The sequence below is a fragment of the Gorilla gorilla genome, chromosome 2, assembly GCF_029281585.2.
Source record: "Gorilla gorilla gorilla isolate KB3781 chromosome 2, NHGRI_mGorGor1-v2.1_pri, whole genome shotgun sequence".
NCBI classification, from domain to species: Eukaryota; Metazoa; Chordata; class Mammalia; order Primates; family Hominidae; genus Gorilla; species Gorilla gorilla.
This window is the reverse complement of record NC_086017.1, coordinates 124,229,418-124,248,611: the sequence shown is the minus strand read 5'-3', so window position 1 is coordinate 124,248,611 and position 19,194 is coordinate 124,229,418. Positions and strand designations below refer to the sequence as shown.

At 37.5% G+C, this 19,194-nt stretch overlaps 1 protein-coding gene and 2 pseudogenes across 5 annotated transcripts in view; 2 read left to right on the top strand and 1 right to left on the bottom strand.

Moving 5' to 3' along the window:
- CFAP44 (cilia and flagella associated protein 44) overlaps positions 1-19,194 on the top strand; it is a 153,615-nt gene that overhangs the window by 66,789 nt on the left and 67,632 nt on the right. For all 5 annotated transcript variants that reach the window (XM_031009240.3, XM_055381624.2, XM_055381620.2 and 2 more), the window contains 5 exons: positions 4,366-4,511; positions 11,608-11,878; positions 14,386-14,441; positions 14,611-14,773; positions 19,055-19,185. In XM_031009240.3, the coding sequence (XP_030865100.3) occupies positions 4,366-4,511; positions 11,608-11,878; positions 14,386-14,441; positions 14,611-14,773; positions 19,055-19,185 (767 nt within the window). The remainder of the gene's footprint in view (positions 1-4,365; positions 4,512-11,607; positions 11,879-14,385; positions 14,442-14,610; positions 14,774-19,054; positions 19,186-19,194) is intronic.
- Positions 14,801-15,936, top strand: LOC101123819 (PHD finger-like domain-containing protein 5A; annotated as a pseudogene).
- On the bottom strand, positions 16,610-18,125 carry LOC134758120 (geranylgeranyl transferase type-2 subunit beta-like; annotated as a pseudogene).

Below are 19,194 nucleotides of genomic sequence, written 5' to 3'. Positions count from 1 at the left end.
TTATTTTTGGCTGGGTGCAGTGGCTCACACCTGTAATCTCAGCACTTTGGGAGGCCGAGGTGGGTGGATCACGAGGTCAGAAGATCAAGACCATTCTCGCCAACACGGTGAAACCCTGTGTCTACTAAAATACAAAACATTAGCCGGGCATGGTAGCAGGTGCCTGTAATCCCAGCTACTCGGGAGGCAAAGGCAGGGGAATCTCTTGAACCCAGGAGGTGAAGGTTGCAGTGAGCCGAGATTGTGCCACTACACTCCAGCCTTGTGACAGAGCAAGACTCTGTCTCAAAAAATATATATATTTTTTTGTTTGTCTGAAATTTAAATTTAATAGATGTCCTTTATTTTCATTTGCTGAATATGACAACTTACTTATTCTGTATCAGGTATTTTTCTAAGTAATTTACTTAACCAACTATAAAATAAGTGCTGTTTTTTTTTTGCATTTTATATATGAAGAAACCAAGGCATGGAAATGTTAGGCATTTTATCCGAGGCCATATAACTAATGAGAAGTGAAACTAGGATCTGGACTCAAGCAATCTGGCTCCAGAGTTCATGCCCTTAACCATTAAGCTACACTGGTGAACAAAGTTAAAACATAGTTAACAGAGGTAGCAAAGCTTGAGTCAACAATTGGACAACTCTGTGTCTGCAGCCAAACAAATGGTGAAGAAAAACCAGTTTCATTTTGAAGTAATGACTGCAGTTCTCAAATCAATACTCACACTGCAGGCCAATTCTACTGCCCAGCCATATTCACTTTCCAAATTATTACATTAAGTCTTTCTTCTCCCCTCAAGCATTTTGTACCTTCTCTTACTCTTCAATGATAACCTCATCTCACATTTCACAGAAAAAAATAAAAGCAGATGGAATTTCTTGTCTCAATTAGATGTAACACCCTATAGGGATCTATATTCCTTTTGTCTGCTTTGCCTATTGTTATAATTGGAGAACAGTCTCCTGCAACTCTCCAAGGACACTGTTCCCAATGGCGCCTTGATCCCATCCCTTCTCATTTTCTCAAAAATTTTGCTCCTGAGATAAACCACTTGGTCTCCTGTATCATCAGTTTCTGTCTTTTCTATTCAGTTATTATCATGAGCATACAAACATGCTCTAGTACTAATCTTAGTTTTATTTCCTTAACCTCTCTTTCCTTTTCCCCCCTTGCTCTGTTACATAAAAAGTTATTGAAAGAATCATCTGTAATCATTGGCTTAACTTATTCACCTCCTATTTGATCTTCAACCCATTCCAGTTGGGATATCTCCATCACTTCACTAATGATGACAAGCTCAGAGGTCAATTCTCTGTCCATTTGACTTTTCGGAACATTTAACAGAGTTGACCCCTCATACTTCTCAAATGCTTTCTTCTCTTGGCTTCTAAGACATTACACTCTTCTGACCATTCCATTTCAGCCTCTTTTGCTGGCTTCTCATGTGCAGAACAAGCTTTGAAGTTTGAAATACTCCAGAGTGTGGCCTTGGGCCCCCTCTTTCTTGCTAAGGTAACTACACAGTCTCATGGCTTTAAATATCACTTATCTTCCAGTGAATCTCAAACATTTATTTCTAGTCCTGACCTCTCCCCTCCACTTAGACTTGTATATCCAACTTGACAATGCTCCTTGGCACCTCAAAATTAACCTGTCCAAGACATTACTTTTAAACCATACATGTCCCATACAAACCTGCTCCATCTCCATCTCAGTAAATGAGACAATCATCCACTTAGTTGCTATGCCAAAACCTCGATGTTATTAAGGATTCTTCTCTTTCCTTTACTATTTGATACCCTTATATCGAAAGTAGGTCTCTTGTAAACAGTATATGGTTAGGCTTAAAAGAATCCTATAGGATTATATTTGTCTTTTGAAAAAGTACTATGTTCATTTATATTTAATGTAATTACTGATATATTTTAGTTTAAATCTACTATCTTACTAATTATTTCTATTTGTCACACTCATTCTAAATTTATTTTCTTTCCCTTTTTTTTTTACCTTCTATTGAGTGATTAGGTAATTTTTTCCACAGTTTTCTTCCTCTACTAGATTATTAGTTATACATTCTTTTACTATTCTTTTAGAGGTGATTTTATTTATTTATTTATTTTTATTTTTGAGACAGAGTCTCACTCACTCTGTTGCCCAGGCTGGAGTGCAATGGTGCCGTCTCAGCTCACTACAGCCTCTACTTCCCAGGTTCAAGTGATTCTCCTGCCTTAGCTTCCTGAGTAGCTGGGATTACAGGTGTGTGCCAACACCCGTGGTTAAAAGGTGTAGTTTCTTCATTTTTATTTTGTTTGCAGTTCGTAGCACTCTAAATTTCAACATATCTCTTCAGTTTTAGAAAATTCTCAGCCATTATCTACCACAGTGTTGCTTCTGGCCTATCTTTTCACTCTCTTGTTCTGGGACCCCAACTTTATGTGTATTACATCCTTCTCATGTTCCATATGTATCTTATATCATTCAAGAAGATTTTCCATCCTTTTTGTCTTTCTCCATGCTTTAGCCTATTTTTTCTGATCTCTGTTCTAGCTTCGTAACTTTTATTTTAAAGTTTGTTTTTCCAATTGCTTTTAATTGAAGTAAAAGACACATAACATAAAATTGACCATCTTAACCATTTTTAAGTGTACAGCTCAGTAGTAGTAAACGTATTCACAATGTTGTGACGTCATCACCAACATCTGTTCTACCGTCCTCCTCATCCTGTAGCACTGAAACTCCCATACCCATCAAATGATAACTCCTGATTCTTCCCTTCTCTCAGCCCCTGGCAACCATCACTCTATTTTCTTTCTTATGATTTTGACTACTCTAAGTATCTCAAATAAGTGAAATTATATAGTATCTGTCTCTTTATGGCTGGCTTGTTTCACTTGGGATAATTTCCCCAAGTTTCATCCGTGATGCAGCATATGTCAGAATTTCCTTTCAAGGCCAAATAATACTCCACTTTAAGTATGTACCGTATTTTGCTTATATACTCAGTCATAAATAGACATTTGGGGCCAGGCATGGTGGCTCACGCCTGTAATCCTAGCACTTTAGGAGGTCAAGGCGGGTGGATCACTTGAGGCCAGGAGTTCCAGACCAGCCTGGCCAACATGGCAAAACTGCATCTCTACTAAAAATAGAAAAAATTAGGTGGGTGGAGTGGCTCACACCTGGAATCCTAGCTACCCGGGAGGCCGAGGCAGGAGAATTGCTTGAACTTGGGAGGTGGAAGTTGCAGTGAGCCGAGATGGCACCACTACATTCCAGCCTGGGTGACAGAGTAAGACCCCATCTCAAAACAAACACACAAAAATAGACACTTGGATTGTTCCCACCTTTTGGCTATTGTGAATAATGCTGCTATGAATGAGGTGGGTGTTCAAATACCTCTTTGAGACCCTGCTTGAACCCTGGAAATGATTATTTCTTTCTCCATTAGTCTATGAGACTGCAGATAGCTTTGTCCAGCTTCTTAGCCTCTCAGCTGCCACATATATGTAACAAACCTGCACGTGTGCACATGTACCCTAGAACTTAAAGTATAATAATAAAAAAAATAAAAAATAAATAAAAAAAAGAACTTGACAGTTGCTCCAGGGAGTAAAGCAGTGCCAAATGCCAGGCTCACTTTTGGCTTTCCCTCTTTTTTGGATCTTGCTATTTTGGTAGCTTGCCAATGCCTTCAAACACATTTACAAAATTTGTTCTGGTTGTTCTCAGTGGGAGAGTTTGGCTGAAACAATCTAGTCTGCCGTTGTCAAAAGTGAAAACTTCGTAATTTGATTTTCAGAGGTGATCATGATGTTACCTTCTCTTTCTTATTTATTCTTTTATTGTTCATAAAGTTGTTCTGACCCTTAATTTATTTCCTATAATAAGGAATCTCAGTAATAAGGAAATTAGAGTTGGATCAATATAGCTCTTCCAGTTGATCATTCATCTTCTCACTACATGGATAAATTTTTCTGAAATAGCCCTTTCTGGAAAATTAACAGTGTTTACAGTTACCTTAAACTGAAAACTAGCTGTAAAAACGAGGAACTGCAAAACCCTAATATTTGTTCCTGCTTATTCAGAATAATGCTTGAAGAAATAAAATGAAATAAATGAAATAAAATTGGCTTTTAAATGAAAACAAATCATCATGAGGTTTTTATTATAATTATATAGTTGTGTATAAATGGATAAAGGAGATGCTTTATAGAAATAATAAATCTATAATCATAGAAATTATGTAGATGTTTGAAAACATCTATTTTATGTTTTCAAATTTGAAATAATCAAAAAATTCTCATGCATTTATGTGTGTTATATTCAAGTACCACCTTCTATGTTACTTATCTCTTTTCTAGGGTGGCTATGATTCTGGTTTTCTATATCACTGTGAGTTCCCCCCTTGTGATGAAAGCAGTGATTTCAAAGAACAAAAAGATGAACCTATTGATGTCCGTTATCTTGCGGATACAGAGGACAATCCCATCCAAACTATCACTTTCAAGTGAGCAGTATTTCAAAAAGCTTTAAAAAAACCATATCCCGTTAAGTGTCTATGCTTTTGTCCATCATGGATATTGTCAATTTTTAAAGATCCATCCAAATGAAGGGGTACTCAAAAAATATTTGGTTAAATAAATCAAATGAATAAATAAAATCAAAGCTAATACTGAAATTATATTTAAATACCCCCACCAAATATTCTGTCAGTATTTTTGTTTATCGCACAATTGAATTGTATGGATTTACATTCTGCTACCTAGGAGGATGCTACTTACATAGTCAGAAATGAAGGTTCAGGGTTACAGTTATTCTGGAGAAATCACAAATGAATCATTAGCCCTTTAATAATTGAGAACTAGGCAAATATGCCAGTTATTCTTCTGACGACCCAATATAATAGCTTCAAATTTCAAATTGGCCTTTTTTCTCTATTCTGTTGTATTAGTTTGCTAGGGCTGCCACAATAAAACACCACAGACTAGGTGGCTTAAACAGCAGAATTTTTTTTCTCACAGTTCTGGAGGCTGGAGTTCCAAGATCAAGGTGTCAGCAGGTTGGTTTCTCCTGAGGCCTGTCTCCTTAACTTATAGATATTTGCCTTCTTGCATGATCTTTTCTCTGGGTGCATGTCATCCCTTATGTTTCTGTCTGTATCCTAATCTCTTCTTTTTTTTTATTATTATACTTTAAGTTCTAGGGTACATGTGCACAACGTGCACATTTGTTACGTAGGTATACATATGCCATGTTGGCTTGCTGCACCTATCAACTCATCATTTAAATTAGGTATTTCTCCTAATGCTATCCCTCCCTCTGCCCCCCACTCCCCAACAGGCCCTGGTGTGTGATGTTCCCTGCCCTGTGTCCATGTGTTCTCATTGTTCAATTCCCACCTATGAGTGAGAATATGTGGTGCTTGGTTTTCTGTCCTTGTGATAGTTTGCTGAGAATGATGGTTTCCAGCTTCATCCATGTCCCTGCAAAGGACATGAAATCATCCTTTTTTATGGCTGCATAGTATTCCATGGTGTATATGTGCCACATTTTCTTAATCCAGTCTATCATTGATGGACATTTGGGTTGGTTCCAAGTCTTTGCTATTGTGAATGGTGCTGCAATAAACATACGTATGCATGTGTCCTTACAGTAGCATGATTTATAATCCTTTGGGTATATACCCAATAATGGGATCACTGGCTCAAATGGTATTTCTAGTTGTAGATCCTTGGGGAATCGCCACACTGTCTTCCACAATGGTTGAACTAATTTACACTCCCACCAGCAGTGTAAAAGCATTCCTATTTCTCCACATCCTCTCCAGCATCTGTTGTTTCCTGACTTTTTAATGAGTGCCGTTCTAACTGGTATGAGATGGTATCTCACTGTGGTTTTGATTTGTATTTCTCTGATGATCAGTGGTGATGAGCATTTTTTCATTGTGTCTGTTGGCTGCGTAAATGTCTTCTATTGAGAAGTGTCTGTTCATATCCTTTGCCCACTTTTTGATGGGATTATTTGTTTTTTTCCTGTAAATTTGTTTAAGTTCTTTGTAGATTCTGGATATTAGCCCTTTGTCAGATGGGTAGATTGCAAAAATTTTCTCCCATTCTGTAGGTTGCCTGTTCACTCTGATGATAGTTTCTTTTGCTGTGCAGAAGCACTTTAGTTTAATTAGATCCCATTTGTCTATTTTTGCTTTTGCCATTGCTTTTGGTGTTTTAGACATGAAGTCTTTGTCCATGCCTATGTCCTGAATGGTATCGCCTAGGTTTTCTTCTAGAGTTTTTATGGCTTTAGGTCTTACATTTAAGTCTTTAATCTATCTTGAGTTACTTTTTGTATAAGGTGTAAGGAAGGGATCCAGTTTCAGCTTTCTACATATGGCTAGCCAGTTTTCCCAGCACCATTTATTAAATAGGGAATCCTTTCCCCATTTCTTGTTTTTGTCAGGTTTGTCAAAGATCAGATGTTTGTAGATGTGTGGTGGTATTTCTGAGGCTTCTGTTCTGTTCCATTGGTCTGTATATCTGTTTTGGTACCAGTGCCATGCTGTTTTGGTTACTATAGCCTTGTAGTATAGTTTGAGGTCAGGTAATGTGATGCCTCCAGCTTTGTTCTTTTGCTTAGGATTGTCTTGGCTATGCAGGCTCTTTTTTGGTTCTGTATGAAGTTTAAAGTAGTTTTTTCCAATTCTATGAAGAAAGTCATTGGTAGCTTGATGCGGATGGCATTGAATCTATGAATTACCTTGGACAATATGGCCATGTTCATGATATTGATTCTTCCTATCCATGAACATGGAATGTTCTTTCATTTGTTTGTGTCCTCTTTTATTTCATTGAGCAGTGGTTTGTAGTTCTCCTTGAAGAGGTCCTTCACATCCCTTGTAAGTTGGATTCCTAGGTATTTTATTCTCTTAGTACCAATTGTGAATGGGAGTTCACTCATGATTTGGCTTTCTCTTTGTCTGTTACTGCTGTATAGGAATGCTTGTGATTTTTGTACATTGATTTTGTATCCTGAGACTTTGCCGAAGTTGTTTATCAGCTTAAGGAGATTCAGGGCTGAGACAATGGGGTTTTCTAAATATACAATCATGTCATCTGCAAACAGGGACAATTTGACTTCCTCTTTTCCTAATTGAATATCCTTTATTTCTTTCTCTTGCCTGTTTGCCCTGGCCAGGACTTCCAACACTATGTTGAATAGGCGTGGTGAGAGAGCACATCCTTGTCTTGTGCCAGTTTTCAAAAGGAAATGCTTCCACTTTGCCCATTCTGTACGATATTGGCTGTGAGTTTGTCATAAATAGCTCTTATTATTTTGAGGTACATTCCTTCAATACCTAGTTTATTGAGAGTTTTTAGCATGAAGGGCTGTTGAATTTTGTCGAAGGCCTTTTCTGCGTCTATTGAGATAATCATGTGATTTTTGTCGTTGGTTCTGTTTATGTGATGGATTACGTTTATTGATTTGTGTATGTTGAACCAGCCTTGCATCCCAGGGGTGAAGCCCACTTGATTGTGGTGGATAAGTTTTTTGATGTGCTGCTGGATTTGGTTTGCCAGTATTTTATTGAAGATTTTTGCGTCTATGTTCATCAAGGATATTGGTCTAAAATTCTCTTTTTTTGTTGTGTCTCTGCCATGCTTTGGTTTCAGGATGATGCTGCCCTCATAAAATGAGTTAGGGAGGATTTCCTCTTTTTCTATTGATTGGAATAGTTTCAGAAGGAGTGGTACTGGCTCCTCTTTGTACCTCTGGTAGAATTCGGCTGTGAATCTGTCTGGTTCTGGACTTTTTTTGGTTGGTAGGGTATTAATTATTGCCTCAATTTCAGAACCTGTTATTGGTCTATTCAGAGATTCAACTTCTTCCTGGTTTAGTCTTGGGAGGGTGTATGTGTCCAGAAATTTATCCACTTATTCTAGATTTTCTAGTTTATTTGCATAGAGGTGTTTATAGTATTCTCTGATGGTAGTTTGTATTTCTGTGGGATCAGTGGTGATATCCCCTATATCATTTTTTATTGCATCTATTTGATTCCTCTCTTTTCTTCTTTATTAGTCTTGCCAGTGCTCTCTCTATCAATTCTCTTGATTGTTTCAGAAAACCAGCTCCTGGATTCATTGATTTTTTGAAGGGTTTTTTTGTCTCTATCTCCTTCAGTTCTGCTCTGATCTTAGTTATTTCTTGCCTTCTGCTAGCTTTTGAATTTGTTTGCTCTTGCTTCTCTAGTTCTTTTAATTCCAGTGTTAGGGTGTTGATTTTAAGTCTTTCCTGCTTTCTCTTGTGGGCATTTAGTGCTATAAATTTCCCTCTACACACTGCTTTAAATGTGTCCCAGAGATTCTGGTACGTTGTGTCCTTGTTCTCCTTGGTTTCAAAGAACATCTTTATTTCTGCCTTCATTTCGTTATTTACCCAGTAGTCACTCAGGAGCAGGTTGTTCAGTTTCCACATAGTTGTGCAGTTTTGAGTGAGTTTATTAACCTGAGTTCTAGTTTGATTGCACTGTGGTCTGAGAGACTGTTGTGATTTCTATTGTTTTACATTTGCTGAGGAGTGTTTTACTTCCAATTATGTGGTCAGTTTTAGGATAAATATGATGTGGTCCTGAGAAGAATGTATATTCTGTTGATTTGAGATGGAGAGTTCTGTAGATGTCTATTAGATCTGCTTGGTGCAGAGCTGAGTTGAAATCCTGGATATCGTTGTTAACCTTCTGTCTCGTTGATCTAATAATGACAGCGGGGTATTAAAGTCTCCCATTATTATTCTTTGGGAGTCTAAGTCTCTTTGTAGGTTTCTAAGGACTTGCTTTATGAATCTGGGTTCTCCTGTATTGAGTGCATATATATTTAGGATAGTTAGCTCTTCTTGTTGAATTGATCCCTTTACCATTATGTAATGGCCTTTGTCTCTTTTGATCTTTGTTGGGTTAAAGTCTGTTTTATCAGAGACTAGGATTGCAACCTCTGCTTTTTTTGCTTTCCATTTGCTTGGTAGATCTTCCTCCATCCCTTTATTTTGAGCCTATGTGTATCTCTGTAAGTGAGATGGGTCTCCTGAATACAGCACACTGATGGGTCATGACTTTTTATCCAATTTGCCAGTTTGTGTCTTTTAATTGGAGCATTTAGCCCATTTACATTTAAGGTTAATATTGTTAAGTGTGAATTTGATCCTGTCATTATGATGTTAGCTGGTTATTTTGCCTGTTAATTGATGCAGTTTCTTCCTAGCCTTGATGGTCTTTACAATTTGGCATGTTTTTGCAGTGGCTGGTACTGGTTGTTCCTTTCCATGTTTAGTGATTCCTTCAGGAGCTCTTTTAGGGCAGGCCTGGTGGTGACAAAATCTCTCAGCATTTGCTTGTCTGTAAAGGATTTTATTTCTCCTTCACTGATGAAGCTTAGTTTGGCTGGATATGAAATTCTGTGTTGAAAATTCTTTTCTTTAAGAATATTGGATATTGGCCCATACTCTCTTCTGGCTTGTAGGGTTTCTGCCGAGAGATCTGCTGTTAGTCTGATGGTCTTCCCTTTGTGGGTAACCCGACCTTTCTCTCTGGCTGCTCTTACAATTTTTTCCTTCATTGCAACCTTGGTGAATCTGACAATTATGTGTCTTGGGGTTGCTCTTTTCAAGGAGAATCTTTGTGGTGTTCTCTGTATTTCCTGAACTTGAATGTTGGCCTGCCTTGCTAGGTTGGGGAAGTTCTCCTGGATGATATCCTGAAGAGTGTTTTCTAACTTGGTTCCATTTTCCCCATCACTTTCAGGTACAGCAATCAAATGTAGATTTGGTCTTTTCACATAGTCCCATATTTCTTGGAGACTTTGTTCATTTCTTTTTACTCTTTTTTCTCTAATCTTGTCTTCTTGCTTTATTTCATTAATTTGATCTTCAATCACTGATACCCTTTCTTCCACTTGATTGAATCAGCTATTGAAGCTTGTGCATGCATCACGAAGTTCTCGTCCTGTGGTTTTCAGCTCCAGGAGGTCATTTAAGGTCTTCTCTACACTGTTTATTCTAGTTAGCCATTCATCTAACCTTTTTTTCAAGGTTTTTAGCTTCTTTGCAATGGGTTAGAACATGCTCCTTTAGCTCGGAGAAGTTTGTTATTACCAACCTTCTGAAGCCTACTTCTGTCAACTAACTCATCAAAATCATTCTCTGTCCAGCTTTGTTCCATTGCTGGTGAGGAGCTGTGATCCTTTGGAGAAGAAGAGGTGCTCTGGTTTTTGGAATTTTCAGCTTTTCTGCTCTGGTTTATCCCCATCTTTGTGGTTTTATCTGCCTTTGGTCTTTGATGTTGGTGACCTACAGATGGTGTTTTGGTGTGGATGTCCTTTTTGTTGATGTTGATGCTATTCCTTTCTGTTTGTTAGTTTTCCTTCTAGCAGTCAGGGCCTTCAGCTGCAGGTCTGTTGGAGTTTGCTGGAGGTCCACTCCAGGCCCTGTTTGCCTGGGTATCACCAATGGAGGCTGCAAAATGGCAAATATTGCAGAACAGCAAGTATTGCTGCCTGATCCTTCCTCTAGAAGCTTCATCCCAGAGGGGCACCCGCCTGTATGAGGTGTCTGTTGGCCCCTACTAGGAGGTGTCTCTCAGGCTACATGGGGGTCAGGGACCCACTTGAGGAGGCAGTCTGTCCATTTTCAGAGCTTGAACGCTGTGCTGGGAGAACCACTGCTCTCTTCAGAGCTGTCAGACAAGAACGTTTAAGTCTGCAGAAGTTGTCTGCTGCCTTTTGTTCAGCTATGCCCTGCCCACAGAGGTGGAGTCTATAGAGGCAGTAGGCCTTGCTGAGCTGAGGTGGGCTCCGCCCAGTTAGAGCTTCCCAACTGCTTTGTTTACTTAGTCAAGCCTCAGTAATGGCAGACACCCCTCCACCCGCCGGGCTGCAGCCTCACAGGTTGATCTCAGACTGCTGTGCTAGCAGTGAGCAAAGCTCCATGGGCGTGGGACCCGCTGAGCCAGGCATGGGAGGGAATCTCCTGGTCTGCCGGTTGCTAAGACTTTTGAAAAGCGCAGTATTTGGGCAGAAGTGTACCGTTTTTCCAGGTACAGTCTGTCACAGTTTCCCTTGGCTAGGAAGGGAAAATCTCCTGACCCCTTGCGCTTCCCAGGTGAGGCAATACCCTGCCTTGCTTTGGCTTGCCCTCCATCGGCTGCACCCACTGTCCAACCAGTCCCAATGAGATGAATCAGATACCTCAGTTGGAAATGCAGAAATCACCCATCTTCTGAGTTGATCTTGCTGGGAGCTGCAGACTGGAGCTGTTCCTATTTGGCCATCCTGGAAGTGACCCCCTTTGATATCTTCTTCTTATGAGTACACCAGGCAGACTGGATTAGAACCTACCCTAATGTTCTAATTTTAACTTAATTACCTCTTTAAAAGCCCTATCGCAATGCAGTTACATTCCGAAGTATTAGGGGTTAGGGCTTCAATATAGGAATTTTAGGGGTGTACAATTCAGTCCATAACAACTTTGTTATTAATTTAGCCATTTGTCAATTAAGTTGAAATTAAGCATTATTTTCAGATTAATGGGAAGAACAATTTACATTTTTTGTTTCGTAGCATTAACAAAGTTATGATGTTTTGTGGAATGAAAAATGGAGCAATTCGAGTCTATGTCCTAAATCAAAATGATCCTTCATTGACCAGTTTGGTGGACTACTGGCACTTCAATATGCATGACAATAATTATGGATGTATTAAAAGTATTGCTAGTAGCTTTGATGATCGTTTCTTGGTGACTGCTGGAGCAGATGGCAATATCTTTGTTTTCAACATTTTTTCTGAATTTATGCTAAGGAAAGACGTGAAGGCCAAAGTTCCATCTCCCAGGGTATGTAATTAATTAACCAGTTAATTAATAACAAACTGTATTTAAAAATAGTGATATTAAAATTGTTCATATTCATTATAAATCAAAAGTTATTTAGACACATTCACCTTATAGTCTAATCTTCCTGCTACTATTATAATTTGACTTTCTGGTGCTTATATATCAAATATTAAAGGTATTACATTCCCCTTATTATTAAAGATTGGAATTCCCCAGATTAAAAAAGAATGTGTCAGTTTTTCTATGTAGTTAAAAGTTTGTATATTAAAAAAACTTTCTTAATCAAAGTTTTTTTTCAAAGTTTGCATGCAATTTTTTCAGATTTTCTTTTGCTTTTCATTTATTCATTCAGTCATTGTAAGGGCTGATATAGGACATATGCCATAAAGTGTGGTTTTGATAGGGGTTGCAAAAATGTAGTTGTTTTTAGTATTAGAATGTGACAATGTGGGTCATGATCAAAGATTCAGTATAAAGTATTTTTTTAAAAGCAGAACTAGATTTTTGGCTTTATGATGAAGTTTGAGGGTTCAGATCCCCAAATTATGTCCTTTTTTCCTGTCATAGAACTTGAATTTCATATTATCAAAGCAATTTATTTGGAAAAAGTCAGTAGTTAATAACCATTAGAATTGCTCCTAAGGAGAAAGGAGTTGTATTAGAAAGATTATAGCTAAAATTCCTTTGAACGTATTGGCTTCCCATTTAGCAGGTAGCCTACTTCAAAGTACACATAAAGAATGTAGGGAAGATATGAGTAGGTCAATTTTCATTTCTTCTAATAGCAAAATTTGGAGTATGGGCTGCTGGTTAGAGAGGGTCCAGCTCAGAAAAAGGAATTACAGGAGGGAAAGTATATGAACAAGAAGAAAATGCCTTTCTGCCTGGTGCCAACCCTCTCTATAGAAACCCATATTGGATAGAAAAATATTTATTCCACATTTCAATAATCATGTCCTTTTATATACGGCTGCAGTCAATATCCCTTCTGCAGAAACCCATATTGGATAGAAAAATATTTATTCCACATTTAAATTTATGGCCGCAATCAATATTTCTGAAATCACTGAAGCAGACATAGCTTTTAAGAAAGAAAAATGAGAAAGATTTTTTTTTTAAAAAAAAACAGAAAACAACTAAGCTCAGCACTGGTCTGAGGTTCTTACCTTACTGTACTTTAGAATCAGCTAGGGAGCCCTAGAAGTACAGATGCCAGAGCCCACCCAAGAACAATTAAATTAGAATCTCTGAAGGTGATGCCCAGTCTTCAGTATTGTATACACTATCCTTCATGTGATTCTACTGTGCAGCTAGGATTGAGACCCATTGGCGTATATTTTGGAACTGATTGGCATATTTTTGGAACTTTGTTTAACTCAACCTTATTGGAAACAACTGTGACCAGGAGACAATTGCCCCAGTATCAGCATCAAATCCTAGAAGTTACACTGATATTAGAAAACCAAGGTACTTAGCTCTGGCCAATAAAAGAATAAAAAATAAATAAAATTCAGTAAATTTTTGTCCTAAGTGATTAATAGTCAGTACAATTTATTAGCCATTACTGTCTTTTATATTGATCATGTTTTATGACTTTGCTTTTATTAAAGTCATAAACCTTGACTTCCATAAAAATATGTAGATTTACATTTCATACATATAAAGACTAATAAAACAACTTTATCAAAAGAGAATCTTTATTTACTTACAACAAATGACAGCAAAACAGAGACCTATCTTCTGTGAAAGAGAATAGGGAATAAAGTTTAGTTTTATTTATGAACAGACTAGTTAGCAAACTAAGACTATTTTGTTCACTGGGTTATAATTCTCCTTCCTTAATATCACAGACTAAGACATTTTATAGCACAGTACCTGGATAAACAGAGTACTTTTAAGTGATTTACTTTTTAGTTGCCCCAAATGTAAACTGATTTCCTTTCTGAAGGGAGACTTGTATTTCTGATTTCATATCTTTCTCTTTCAAGGAGAGGGATTATATTGTTCTTTGCATTTTCCACTTTATGTCTTCCTTTGAGAAGGTGATATAAAATGCTTACTTAAAATGTAAAAATATATATATTGAAATATTTCTAGGACACACTGAGGTAGTTGGACAAATGATTCATGTGATAAAGGTATATACTGAAAAACAGCATTTTGAAATAAATGATCTAGACTTTTGTGAATTCTGTGTTAATAGCATATGAACATTAGTAATTTACATTTTGAGGGGAAATTATGGGGATATTAACATTTTGCAAACATATGATTAGGTTAAGACTTTTCCTATGTACTCCTTCAAATAAAGCAGAAACAAGTAAGTTTAGTAAACTGCATTTTTTTCCTTGGATTTTTGTGAAACTGATTTTCAGACCTATAATTATTAGAAATTGGCAGAAAAAAAAACCGAACCAATTTGAGTTTTTAATTTACTTCTTCCTAGATATTTTAAGGAAAATGCTATGCAATTTTAAAGGGCTAACCTTTTACTTCCCTTCTTATAGTTTGGAATTGAAACAGAGCCAATTCCAGAAGACATTGAAGATCCCAAAGCCTACAGGTATGGGAATTTTTGATAAATACTGACTAGGCCTGAGATTTTGCAAAACAAATCAACAGTGCAGAAGTTGACCAAGCTTAATGAATTTTCAAATTATTGAATACTAATTTTCTCTTTCTCTGCTGTTTCTGTATCACAACCTGTTATTGTTTTAAATTTCTGTTTTCAGTATCGAGAATGCTAGGAGAAAAAGAGAACATGACAAGTTAGTGAAAGAAGTGGGAGAAATAAAGGCACGGAAGAGAGAACAAATCAAAGCTTTGAGGAGTGAATTTTGTAAACTATTAGAAATGAATGAAAAATTACCAAAGCATATGCAGTTTAAACGAACAGTAAGCCTGATATAAACTTGATTTTTATTTTAACATATGTTATTTCTGGATAGAGATGACTATTTTCCCAACAAGTAGAAACACTTAAAATCATCTTTCTTTTTTGTTTGTTTCTTTCAAAATTTCAATAGCCATTTATTTTGGGCATCTTTTAATTTGTATGTGGGGTTTATCCCTTTTAATCAGTTAAGATTCTTGTTGACACAAATTGTTTTACATCAACTGTTGTTATAGAACACATGAAAGGAATACATGGGGAAGAAATAAAGTAGAACCCAAGAGTTCTTTTAAGTTTTCTTTTATAGAGACATGAATAACAGATACACTGAAGTATAAACAAAAATTGGCCTGAAGCGTCCGGTGGCTGGCTTCGTTGGGAACTATGGCTAAACGTCATCCCGATTTGATCTTTTGCTGCAAGCAGACTGGTATTGCTATCGGAAGACTGTGTGAAAAATGTGATGGCAAGTGTGTGATTTGTGATTCCTATGTGCATCCCTGCACTCTGATGCACATATGTGATGAGCGTTAAGTATGGATCTTACCAGAGGTGCTGTGTGATCTGTGGAGGCCCTGGGGTTTCTGATGCCTATTATTGTAAGGAAGTGCACCATCCAGGAGAAGGATAGGGATGGCTGCCCAAAGATTGTCTGTTTGGGTAACTCTAAGACAGACCTTTTCTATGAATGCAAAAAATACGGCTTCAAGAAGAGGTGATTGGTGGTGGCCCCTTCCTCCCCTCCACATCAAGCTGCTGCAGCTGCCAGAAAAGATGCCTACTACTACCAGCAGAAAGGGAGTGGAGCCCAGAGCATCACCAGTAGTGCCTTCTAGTGTACTGTCACCTTGCCACCCCCTCCTGTCCCTTCACCCAGACACATGGAAGGGATGGAAAAGGATTCTTCACAGAGCACTCCGGTACACTGTATCAGAGAAAAATTGATAGATTAGCTAATGGTTTTTCTTGAATTTGAGAAGCAAAGCCCTGTTCTCCATATTGATATGTTCTCCCTCAACCAAGATCTTCTAAAAAGAAATAATATTTTAGTCTTCTGCTTGAGGATTTGACTGTGAAGCTATGCCTAGTGAAAAACATATTCTTGCAGCAGCTCTGGTGGCAGTTATCCTTGAGGAACCTTCGGTGTGTGGTGGGAAGCTATCAGAACAAGAAATGTAGGCATTTAATCTTATAACACTTGTGCTGGTTTCATGCCTTCTGAGAAATTAGAAACCCTTTCTGTTGCTATTATATTAATAAAATTGGTGTTTGTTTTCTGGTAAAAAAAATTGTGGTCAGAATAGCAGGTCTTCAAAATATAAAGCAGAAAATAAAATACAGGTCTTTAGGCTGGGTGCGGTGGCTCATGCCTGTAATCCCAGCACTTTGGGAGGCCAAGGCGGGCGGATCATGAGGTCAGGAGTTCGAGAGCATCCTGGCTAACATGGTGAAACCCTGTCTCCACTAAAAAATACAAAAAAAATTAGCCAGGTGTGGTGGTGGGTGCCTGTAGTCCGAGCTACTCAGGAGGCTGAGGCAGGAGAATGGCGTGAAACCTGGGAGGTGGAGTGTGCAGTGAGCCGAGATCACATCACTGCACTCCAGCCTGGGGGACAGAGTGAGACTCCGTCTCCAAAAAAAAAAAAAAACAAAAAAAAACAAAACAGGTCTTTATTCTACAATATGTATAATTATATAATTTCTTATAAATTATAAAATTACTTTAACACAATACACAAAATAATAGTAGTCATTTTTTGATTTCGTAAGCATTTCAAATACAGACATGTTGAGTTGGCAAAATTATACTATACTACGCAGCTTTTGCCTCAATGAATCTAGCTTACTAGCTCAGGCTGAATTTTCACCCTCTGAAGCACTTCTTCAGGCATGCCAAAAGTAGGACTGACAGATGAAATTACATACGCGGTTTATCTCTGTCAATCCAGTGAAGGCTTCCAGTGATCTTTAGGAAAGCCAACACCCACCATGAATAGCATACACCTGCTAACTTCCCTGGCCTTCCATTAAATCCACCCAAGGGTAACTCATTCACAAAACCACTAACCAAGTAAATCATAATTTACTTGATGCGACTGACTTGGTAATAGCCAGGAATCCTGTGCAACAATAAATGTGCCCAGCATGGAATTCAGAACCTGGTCTGCAACCAAATCCACCATCAAAATTCATACACAGATAAAACAAATTCAACTGCCTTTTTTTTTTTTTTACATTAGTAGCATCAAGCTTCCCCAGGAGAGCCAGTTTCCACCGCACAAAAAGAGAATCTTGTATCAATTTCCCCCTACTTTATAAAAGTAGATTTTTCCCATCCTATGAAACAGTTGGTCTCTCTGCCCTGCACTGTGTTCGTCCCTTATCTTTCAGGCTGGCCCCCTCTGGTCCAGTAATTCTGTATGCTGATAAAACTACCACAGTGCACACTGGAACTTCCAGAAGACCATTAGCTCCAGTTAGAGCAGCTGCTCAGTGGGACCCCAAAAGTCTCCAGCAAGAGAACCATCTTCTTTCCATAGACTTGGAACATATTCCACAACTTTTTTACATCGATAACATTAATACTATCATACAGAGTAAGAATCTGGACAGCACTAACAGTGTATAAAAGATGAGGATCATGTCTGATATTAGCACTTATTCTACCAAACTCATGTTGGCAAGACTTAGTAAATGTCAGAATTTCTTCACTATTCATGCAGTGAAGTTGTCCCATGAGATCCAATACTGTCAGACCCCAATAGACACCACTCATTCTCAAATACTCAGACATATAGTATTCATAATCATCTTTCTTTGAGCCATAGGATGTGATACAATCTACATGTTTCTACAATAATAAGGTGTCTGGTGTATCTCACTTGATAATAACATGGCCATGTCTAAGAGTGAAGAGCCAAAATCATCTTTAAGCTTCTTTTTATCTGGCCAGTCAGTATGTTTGCAGCAAATAAACTACTCTAGAACTTGACACACTGCTTGGTTTGGAAGCAGATGAACCTCTTTACGTAATACAAAGTTTACTATTGGATTTACCTACCACACTTTTTTTTTTTTTGGTAACAAGATAAGACATAAGTATAGGTTTGAATCTGGTTATCAACTCTTATTGTACTTAGCCAAAATACAATGGGTAGATGCATGTATAATTTGATTGTCTGTGCTTCTATTTCTATAATTTATCAGATCTGTTGAAAAGACAGTACCCGGTTGATCTACAAAATTTTTTTAAATGATTTAATTTAGTTGTAGCTATGGGGGCAATCACAAAATTGTTTAAGCCAATTTTGTATTCTACCTTTTTTTCTTTTGTGACTTATTGCAAAGCCCCATGTACCTGCTAGTGGTTAGCTTTTTTTCATTTTGTACCTCTTCCTAAATGGAGTTAATTAACCATCTGATCAAGTAAAAACCCATAATTCTTAATATATTCATGGGTTACCCAGTCCTGTAATTCTAGAAGCACTTTGCCAATTTCATATAAAAAATGCTTTGGTGAAATCATGATTTAATCATGTTGGTTAAAAAAACCAGGTCAAAATAGTTAAAAGACCTTTATGCTATTTTTCTAAGAAAAATGTTGAAACTTCCAGAGCATGGGTAATAAAATTTAAGATAAAAAACAACTGAGGCAAGTGCTGTGACTAAGCACTTTGTACACATCATTACTTAAATGACACACAAACACCTCTGAAAAGAATAATTACTACTCACAATTTATCACAAATATTGGCTCTGATATTTTTCCAGGGATGAGGGTAAGAAACATGAGACCTCTAAGTATCCTTATGGGAGAAAGTGGAGCCCTTTGTGAAGGAGATTCAACAAAAACTTGGTGATGTCAAGAAGACACCAGATACTGCTATCTTTCCTGGGTGGGGTCACACCAGAGGGGATGTTCAGATAATGATCAGTTGCCATAAGCATCTACCTCGTGTCCAATTTTTATGTAACAGTAGTTTCTTTGAGATAGCGTCTTTAAAACTGTATACTCTCCAAATATTGATAGCATTCATTATTTTTATTGTGGGAAAAAATCTTAAACTGTGTAGCTTTATTTGTATTATTGTTAATTGCGAAGAACATTTCTCCTTATATCGTGGAAGTAAAGTTAAAATAAGCTGTTTTTCTTTTGTAATGGACAGAGTTTATGATATTTGGGGAAGAGTTATGATGCAGCATGAAACTGGGGACAAAACTGAAATATATGAAACAGAGTTGATACAGTACCCATTTTGATGAACAGATCTTCTTATCTGCAGGATTTTGATGTAGATTCCCAAATCCGTGCTGAGATGCACAGAAAAACAGCTTTCAAAATTCAACAAGTGGAAAAGGAATTAGCTTGGGAAAAAGAGAAACATGAACTCGGCCTAATGAAGCTAAAGAATCGGTAGGATCC